General features: G+C 42.5%; 1 protein-coding gene across 3 annotated transcripts in view; it reads left to right on the top strand.

Moving 5' to 3' along the window:
* Positions 1 to 10,169, top strand: part of thumpd3 (THUMP domain containing 3) — a 119,589-nt gene that overhangs the window by 786 nt on the left and 108,634 nt on the right. For all 3 annotated transcript variants that reach the window (XM_048606184.1, XM_048606185.1, XM_048606183.1), the window contains exons 2-4: positions 470 to 738; positions 1,390 to 1,467; positions 4,139 to 4,687. In XM_048606184.1, coding sequence (XP_048462141.1) covers positions 472 to 738; positions 1,390 to 1,467; positions 4,139 to 4,687 — 894 coding nt within the window. In that variant the 5' untranslated portion in view covers positions 470 to 471. The remainder of the gene's footprint in view (positions 1 to 469; positions 739 to 1,389; positions 1,468 to 4,138; positions 4,688 to 10,169) is intronic.

The raw sequence follows: 10,169 nt of genomic DNA, 5'->3' as shown, positions 1-10,169 counted from the left end.
GTTTGACCAACTATATCTAACTAGACTTCCAAGTACAGTGTCTCTTTCAGCAGGTGATACTTTTCTGATTGATGGTAACTGTTCCTTCAGAGCCGAGCTGTCACCTGTATCACTATCCCCACTCTCAGAGGTTGACATTAAGCCTAATATTCCAGTCCTGAGAGAATGCTGCTCTGTTGGGGGCACTTGTTTTTGAGACAAAGCTGTCTGGTGGATACTGAATATCCCATAACACTATTTTAAGAACCATCTTGGGTGTTATCCTGCAACTAACACCACTCTAACAGATTATCTCACTATTACACTTTGTGGGGGATCTCTTTTGCATAAATTTGTTACTCTGTTTTCTACATAGCAACAGTGGACATCACAGCATAAGGTTAATTAATGGCTGTAAAGCACTTAGGTTCAACGTGAGATTGTGAAAATTACTCTGTAAATGAATATCCTCTGGTTTTAAATCTCAAAGAGATGCCTGTACTCAATGGAGATGCAGATGGACCGATTGCAGCAGAAGTCATGACTGAAGTGGAACAAGATCCTGTTGGAAATGGAGACCTGGGAATGAAGCAACATGATAGCTCACGGGAGAATTGGGTCACCATTGGAGCAACAGTTCCAACCGGCTTTGAGAGCACTGCTGCTGAGGAAGTCTTGGAAAAGATTGGATCTGAGTCCAGGATCAGTAAGGATCGAGGAAAGATCTATTTTGAGGTGTCCACAGATAATCTTTTTCAGGTTGGTCTACATTGTTCTGTATATATTCTTTGTCCCCCTTGCTGGCACCCCATCTTGACATGAGTGAGTGCTAAATCCAATTCCAATGTCCGAGCTGACTCCACAGCTTCGATGTCTCAGTACAGCCTGGTTGGGGGATGAGGTCAAACTGTGGTCTTTACAGGCATGAATCAACACAATGGGCCTCAAATTCACGTTGTCAAGAGGTTGAACATATAATCTAAGTTGACCCTTCAGTGCCATACTGAGAGAATGCTGCACTGTTGGAGGTGCCATCTTTGTGGGATAACTGTCCTCTCCAGTGGTGCTATTTGAAGAGCAGGGGAGTGGTGGGAGGATGGGAGAAATTCTCCTGGTTTTTAAAAAATATTTATCCCTTAATCATTTATCCCATTACTGTTTATGGAATCATGCTGTGCACACATTGCATGGTGCATTTCCTACAATACAACAGTGACTACTCTTCAAAAACTGTATCGTTGGATGTGGGGGAATGTGGAAATCAACAGGATAATAAAAGTTAAATATAACTTTGCCTCAGAGTGCATTGGATAATTCTTACTAAATAAGCCATCAATAAGACCACTAAAATTATATTCACATAACTACAGATTCAGGGAAATTTCATATACATGTTTTTCTCTATTTCAGATTCATCTTTTGAGATCTGTTGATAATCTGTTTGTTGTTATCCAGGAGTTTCCCCATTACCAGTTTGGTGAAACCAAGGTAGGTGTGTAATTGGGAATAAACTAAATATGAATGTGGATTAAAGGACTTTTTAAATTAAAGAAAAACTAATCTAAGTGCTAGACATCACTGTTTGATCCTGTCATTACCATCTAACGAATTTGCTACTATCATGAACCTGGCCCTGTGTCCACTTACCTGTTGCTGTCCCCACTTCTACCTAGAACCACAATGGGCCCCATCTCTGCTGAGCACCACTCGTGACAGTGATCTAAACCATTTTATAATGTAGGCCAGCAAGTATCACAAGAAGAGGCATTCCTTCCTGAATCATGCAGTGACATGGATCTCTCCAACTAGGTGACATGACCACTGTGCCACACTTGCAGTTGGTGAACACCCCCCCCCCCCCGCCAACTGTGCCCTGGTAGCTGTTGGTGAGGCACCCACCCCCCGCTCTATTTCTGCCCCACTAGTAGCCAGTAAGGTCCCTGCAGCCCCATATAAGCTTGATTCTGGTAGGTATATGATTGGGAGGGAAACAAATGACAATAAGGGCACAGTATGGGGGAGAGGGCAATGACATGAACAGTCAATGGTAACGAGGGGAGAAAGAGGAGGAGGAAGAGAAATGAAAATAAGATTCCTCGGGTAGAAGTTACGAAGATGATTAGTATTACATGAAGGGGTAAGGGAAAGAGTGTCAGCTTGAGTTGTGGAGGTTGACAAGGGAGAAGAGAGAGAGATTCAGTTAGGAAGGATAGGGGCAGCTTCAACCAGAAATTGAAGGGCAGCAGCTTGAATGAAAAGATGCAGGATGTGTCAGCTTCATTTGAATTGGAGATGGTAATGACTGCAGGTTGAATTCAGTGAGAAGGAAAAAGGCAAAGGAGGACCAGAATAATTGGAAATAGGAAAAGCAGGAAAGGATGGAGAGGTGGATGAGGAAAAGCAGTGTCTCTGAGGCATTGAGTAACTCTAAGCTAAGACAGGAGTGGAATGAATATTAGAAGGTTTGATTGTTATGGTAAGATTTGGTGAATCGATAGTCTACTGATTGAGAAATGTAAAAATGCTTGCATTCAAGAAATTTAGAAAATGCAAAAATTCAAACTTGTCAGTATCCCTTTAAGAAATGCACCATCTAATTTGGACCTTTGACACTGATAATTTCCTCTTTCAGCTTTCATCATTTTATTCATCTAGTCTCCAATCTAAGTGGTAGTATTTTCTGTCTCCTTCCAGCTTAAGGTTCAAACCCCATCTAGTTGTTTAATAACCAGGCTAATAATAAGCTCTGATATAACAAGGTGTAGAGCTGGATGAACGGAGCAGGAAAGCTGACGTTTTGGGTCTGGACCCTTCTTCAGAAAATTTTCAGAAGATTTTCTGAAGAAGTGTCCAGACCCGAAAAGTCAGCTTTCCTGCTCCTCTGATGCTGCTTGGCCTGCTGTGTCATTCCAGCTCTACATCTTGTTATCTCAGATTCTCCAGCATTGGCAGTTCCTACTATCTCTAATAATAAGCTCTGATTTTTGGAACTGTACATATTTTTATGACACAGCTGGTCTGCCTTGGTGCGTTTTCTGGATGACCTAGTGTGTTGTCTTTCCTTGCTCATTACAACTCCTCTCCCAAAGGTTCTGGCACTTGCTGGCACACTGACCTGCTCTCTGTATTTCACCCAGTTGCCATTCCTCATCTGTGGACTTACGGAGGGCATCAAGTTGAGACCGACCCTATCACAAAAAGTCCATCCTTAGTGTTCGGTTGTAAGAATTCCAAATCATGTGTAATTTGCAGGGCCACAGGAACATTTATTGCCTATCCTGCACTGCAGTTGAGAAGGTATCGTTTTAGAACTGCTGCAAACCGTTCGATGTGGGTAAAACCCACAATGCCATTTGGGAAAGAGTTCCAGGATTTTGAACCAGTGACACTGAATGAACGACAATATGTTTCCCAGTCAGGATGGTGACTGATTTGGAAGGCAACTTGCAAGTGGTGGTGTTCCCATGTACCTGCTGTCCTTGTCTTTTTAGGTGGACGTGGTCATGAATACAGAAGGTGTTGTCAAAGGACCTTTGGTGAATTTCTGCAGTGTATCTTGTGGATGCTGCTATTAACTGCTGCTTAGAATAGTAAATAGAGGAAGCGAATGTTTGTTGATCTGGTGCCAGTGAAGTATGCTGGTTCATCCTGGATGTTATCTAGCTTGACCTGGACACTCTGACCAGAAGAAATAATTTCTTTCTATTTGCTTGATTAATCTTTTAGCATATTAATTAGTTGCACCATAATCAATTCACAGGAATATAAGCCTGGTCCTTATAACCTTTTGTCAGAATGTAACACTTTCATCGATCATTCTGATGGATCTATGTTGCATCCGTTCCAAGTATATCCTTCTTGCTGTACAGTGCCCAGAATTAAATGAAGTGTTCCAGGTGGGTCTCACCAGAACTACACACAGCTCGACCAAAATTTGTACTATTCCAGTCCTCTCTTGATAGGCTACATTCCACTAGTTTGCATTTAATTAGCACCTCCCTGCTCTTGGTCAACATCGTGTCCAACTAAGAAACTAGGTGGAGCTCTAATGTTTCTTTCAAGACATGTCACTTCTGATGTGCAGCTTCCTTTCAATACTGCGGTAGAATTTCTGCCTGGATTTTGTTCCCATTTTTAAATGTACCATTTTCTTTAACAGGAAAGTGTACTCGAGGACTTCAGACTGTTGGCTCGCCAGCTTCTTTGGACCTGTCCCCTTAAAGTTTGGGAATTGAACAACAGTCTGAAGAAAAGGAAGGGCCAGCGCAGGAAAAGCAGCCGAGGATGTGGCCTACATCCAGAAGCATCACAAGAGACTGATAAAATTAAAGATGGCCAATTGGAGCCTGCTTCCTCTGACCAATCGTCGACTGGAGATCCAGCACATCCCGGGACAGGATTGCCCATTATCCATTCTGGGGCAAGTGGTGACCAGCCTGATGAAATGGAGGAGTCCAGCAATGCAGTCGCTGATCGGGTGCTGCTCAGTGACCAAGCAAAGATTTCACCTGAGGGGCTTCTATCTGAGAATGACAGCCATCCAGCAGCAGGTGAGGATGAAGGGAAAGGACTACGTCGCTTTCGAGTCACCTGCAACAGAAGTGGGGAGAAACACAACTTCACCTCAATGGAGGCAGCCAGAGAATTCGGCGGCGCAGTGCAGGATTTCTTCAAGTGGAAGGCTGACATGACCAAATTTGATGTGGAGGTATGCAATTTATTTAACTTCCCCACCATAAATTTCTTCCCTCGCCTTCTGAAGCTGTCAGCTGCTTTGGATTGTCATGTTGAATAAGTAACTTCACGTGTGAGGCCAGGCCATGGGAATCTGATGGTTGCACGATTGCGAGCACCCTTACAGGCAGACCCACATAAACACATCCTCAGCTCCCAATCCCCTCATCACGTTGAAACTGTTTCATGGTTGCACCCGTTTCCATGGGACAGGTCGCAGAGCGAAATGGAGCAAGTAGCAGCGCAATGTCTGAAAATTCCAGATGATTCGTCTCAATGTCAGATGCTGAGAAATCACTAGCAGAAAATCACAGGCTGGACTGGAGGACTGATGAATTATTAAGTAAGCTTCAGCTGTTTCCATGCTTGACAGGAGTGGGTTGTATTTCTGGAAGTCACAACTTAGTGAAACAGTGATCTGTATAGGATTCATTTAATTTTTTTTTCTTCATTTGTTGGAATGTGGCAATTAATTGCCCAAGCCTAATTGCCACTTGAACTGATTGGCTTCTGAGCGTCACTTCAGAGGGCAGTTAAGAATCAACCATACTGCTGTCTGAAGTCATATGTAGGTCAGATCAGGTAACATTTCCTTCCCTAAAGGGCATTAATGAATCGGATGGGTTTTTACAGCAGTCGACAATGGTTGCCATAAGGTTAGCTTTTGATACCAGATTTTCACTGATTGAAATTTGCCATAGTGGGATTCCTACTCATGTCCCAGAGCATTAGCCTGGGTCTCTGGATTACCAGTCCAGTGACAATACCACGAGGTCACTGCTGCTCATTAAAGCTAGAATTAGGTTCTATAATGCCTGCATTTGTGGCGAAAAGACATGATACAGTATGAGTTTAAAAAGTTTACATAGCTAGATTTCTACATTAGTGAATGAAATAACTGTTAAAATACATTTTTAGCTTGCTTTTTAAAATGTAACTTTCTGCATGCAGTGCTTTCTGCTCACCACCAATTCTGCTTCCCACTTCCTTATTCTCCTGGAGATCCTTTCCCCTCCATGACACTCTGTTAGTGGAGCACGTGGCTCAGCACCACAGAATCCTGACAGTACTCATAAAGCTCCAGACATGCTGCTCGAGCTGTCACTTATTTCTGACTGTGTTGTGGCCTGTACCTGATAGCATCTCTATTCGGGGCCATGGGACCCCTTCTTGCTGGCCATCGCCACCTCCAGGATCTGTTCAAATATAATGGTGCTGCTTCTCTTGGCTGTCTGCAAGGTCATGACATTCCTTCTGGTTCTTCCAGGCTGGCAGGGTGTCAGATGTGGCTAGGCCTGGGAGCTCACTCTCAACTACCTGAATTCAACAGCTTGTGAAGTGAATCCTAGTCTGCACCATTTTGCAGCTTCAAAATAAGCTATATTCTCATCAAATCGTACTCTCTGGACTGGCCATCTTGTCCAAATCTTGCCTGCATGGGTGCGCCAACAATATTCAAGAAGCTTGATACCATCAGGATAGGCTTGATTGACACTCTATCAACTATCTTCACTATTCACTCCCTTCACCACCAACACATAGCAGCACCTACAAGATGCAGTGCAGTAACACATCAAGTTTCCTTTGATAATATCTTTCAGACACATCATGTCTACCTTTGAGAAGGACAAGGGCAGCAGTTATATGGGAACACCAGCATCTGCAAGTTCCCCTCTACACCACGTATTCTTCCTGACTTGGACCTGTCACTAGGTCAAAATCTTGGAACTCCCTTCCTAACAATACTGTGAATGTCTGCACAATAAAGGGCTTGAAATGATTCAAGATAGCACCAAGAACTCTCAGCATCTTCTCCAAGGCAATTAGGAATGGAGAATAAATTCAGGCTTAGCCAGCAATGCCCACATCCATGAATTAATATATAAAAAGTCAATAACCAAAGAGTTTGAGAATGTGACTACTCAGGTAGATAAAACAGAACCTGGAAATTTTCATAAAAATTTTAATAAGGCAATCATACCAGATAGGAAGTACTATATTAGTGTTGGATTAAGGATTGATAAACAGATAGCTTCACAGTGGAAGACACGAGTAATATGCCAAAAATTTGAGAGAGTCTGAGACAGAGCTGAGTATGGTGGCCATCATCGAGGAGGAGGCGCTAAAAAAAACTGAATGGCCTGAAGGTGGATAAATCACCAGGACCAGATGGACTAAACCCCAGAGTTCTTAAGTAAATCGCTGAAGACATAGTGGAGGCATTAGTGGTGATATTTCAGGAATGCAAGAGTCAGGGAGGGTCCCACAGGACTGGAAAATCATTGACGTGACACCCCTGTTTAAAAAGGCAGTAAGGAAAAAGACTGAAAATTACAGGCCAATTAGCCTAACCTCAGTCGTGGGTAAGATTTTAGAGTCAGTTGCGAAGGATGAGATTTCTGAATACTTGGAAGTGCATGGTAAAATAGGGCAAAGTCAGCAAGGCTTCAAGGGGAGGTCATACCTGACAAATCTGTTAAAATTCTTTTGAGGAGGTAATTAGCAGGTTAGATCAAGTAGAGCCAATAGATGTTATCTACCTGGACTTCCAGAAGGCCTTTGTCAAGGTGCCACACAGGAGGCTGCTGGGTAAAAGGGCCCATGGTGTTAGAGGTAAGGTGCTAGCATGGGTTGAAGATTGGCAGAAGGCAGAGTGTGGGAATAAAAGGGTCTTTCTCAGGATGGGAGCCAGTGACAAGTGGTGTTCCACAAGGGTCAGTTTTGGGACCACAGCTTTTCACTTCACACATTAATGATCTAGATGAAGGAACTGAGGGCATTCTGGCTAAGTTTGCAGACGATACAAATATAGGTAGAAGGACAGGTAGTATTGAGGAGGTGGGGAGGCTGCAGAAGGATTTGGACAGGTTAGGAGAGTGGACAAAGAAGTGGCAGATGGAGTACAACGTGGGAAAGTGTGAGGTCATGCACTTTGGTAAGAAGAATAGAAGCATGGACTATTTTCTAAATGGGAAGAAAATTCACAAGTCTGAAGTGCAAAGAGACTTGGGAGTTCTAGTCCAGGATTCTCTCAAGGTAAACTTGCAGGTTGAGTCATTAGTCAGGAAAGCAAATACAACTTTGGCATTTATTTTGAGAGTACGAATATAAAAGCTGGGATGTATTTCTGAGGCTCTATAAGGCTCTGGTCAGGAACTAATCAAGGCAGATGCTAAGAGGCTGATTTCTCAAGCTGCAGAGTTAAGAACTTTAGATCACAGTCTCTGGATAATTGTTGGCTGTGGAGTCCAAGATGAGAAATTTCTTCTCTCAAAGGGTAAAACATCTTTGGAATCCTGAGTCCCAGGTATCTGTGGATGTGGAATCATTGAGTATACTCACAACAGAGATTGATAGATTTTTTGGCTGCTGAATGAAGGGTAAGGAATAGAGAGAAGGTAGCCTCATGATCTGGTTGAATGGCAAAGCAAGTTCAAAGAGCCAAATAAAAAGGCTATTATGTAATTAAGTTCATTCCTTCCTTCAACCCACACTCTCATGTACTGCACCACCTACTGGAAGTGCTTTGTATTCTCAAAAGTAATGAGAAGAAACTGAAGAATATTCATCCATGTCACAATTCAGCCTTTGCCTGCTGAACTTAAGATAAGATCCATCCCAAATCTGTTTGTATTATGTTCTTATACGTTGCTACTTCCTTCTATTATAAAATTGAATAACTGAAGCCATTGTCTTCAGTTCTCACCCAAACCCCATATCCGCATCACCAAATCCACCATCTTTTCCGACCATTATCTCGGTCTGAACCAAATTATTTGCATCCTTGGTGTACCATATGAGCCTGAATTGAGCATCATACTACATATCCTCTCTATCTTGTAGCCCACCAACTTCCACCTTCCTAAGATCATTCATCTCTGACTCATTTGCTGCTGACACCTTCATCTGTGCCTTTCCTGTCTTTAGACTGCATTATTCCAATGTTTTCCTGGTTGACACCCACCTTGTACCTTCCAAAACCTAAACTCACCCAAAGCTCTGTTGCCCCAACCTAATTCCCACAAGTCCCAATCGCAGATCTAAAACTCTTATCCTCATGTTCAACATCCTGCATAGATTTCTGTAATATTCTTCATATTTACTCCTCTCTAAGATCTCAGCATTCATATAACTCAGTCTCTTCATCCCACCATTAGGTGCTGTAACTTCAGCTGCCAAGATCCTAAGCTTTCGTATTCCCTCCTTGAACCTCTCCACTTTTAAGATGTTTCCTTAAAACCTAGCAATTTGACCAAACATTTTGATATTTGCCCAACCGAAACGTCCGTTATATCAGTAATAATTTCTGTCTGATTCAGCTTCTGTGGAGTGCTTTGGGCATTTTACTGTGTTAAAAGGTACTGTATAAATGCAAATTGATATTGAACTGTGGTCAGCTGAGTTTCCAGTAAACTCTCTCTCGTTTCCAATCATATACTTTAAATAATATATTTCTCTTTGACAATCTTTGAGGGATTGTTTTAACAGCTAACCTTGATGAGAATGCACTATTGACCATGGATATTGAATCAACACAAAGCTACTGTAATGTCAGGGAATTCTAAACAACAATTTTAGTTTGAAGAAGCCAGAGTTGCACAATAGAGAGACCTAAAACATTGACTTCACTGCTCCCCGGATGCTGTCTGATCTGCTGTGCTTTTCCACTCCACATTTATTGACTCTTGCACAGCAACAAGTTGATTAAGCTCCATTCCAACAGTTGTGCTGTGCTTGAGGTCACTGTGTAAAAATTAGTATTTGAAACAGCTTCATTGAGAACATTTCTGCAGGATCTGGAAGCCTGACACTTTTTGAGATAGTGTTATGATATGGAAGCCCAATGTGGCACTCAATTTGACTGAAAGAGACTGAACTATAATAGGAGCAAATTTTTGTTTGTGACAACAAACTTGACTGCAGATTGGGTTGACTTTTCATTAATAAAGTGATTTCCTAGAGGTCTTCTGTTGCAGGAGAAAGCATCCCTGCCTTTAAGCTAGAATATCCAGGTTCATGCCCCACATCAGGACTTGATAGGGAAGGAAGGCACAATGATAATGCGGCAAAGAAGGGCTGTAAATCTTTCCAGTAGATCTGTGACAGATAGCTTGGTGGAGGTGGGGTGGTTCCTGGTCAGCCAGAACCTGCAGAAGGCAAATTACAGAAAATTACCCTGTCTAACCATGGCCCACAGGGCAGCCCATGATCTCACCACTCTGTTGTCTGAACATAGGGAGAGAGAGAGTTCCCATTGTTTTCATTCCACCTTCCATCCAGACATGCTAGAGACATGACGGATAGTCAAGAATGTCAAAAACTCCAGGTTAAATACCAAATAAAAACCGAAAGAACTGCGGATGCTGTAAATCAAGAAAAAAAACAAAGTTGCTGGAAAAGCTCAGCAGGTCCCGCAGCATCTGTGAAGAAAAATAAAGCAGAGTTAACGTTTCGGG

Source organism: Rhincodon typus, chromosome 16 (assembly GCF_021869965.1).
Source record: "Rhincodon typus isolate 14 chromosome 16, sRhiTyp1.1, whole genome shotgun sequence".
Taxonomy (NCBI): domain Eukaryota; kingdom Metazoa; phylum Chordata; class Chondrichthyes; order Orectolobiformes; family Rhincodontidae; genus Rhincodon; species Rhincodon typus.
This window is presented reverse-complemented; position numbering and strand designations above follow the sequence as displayed.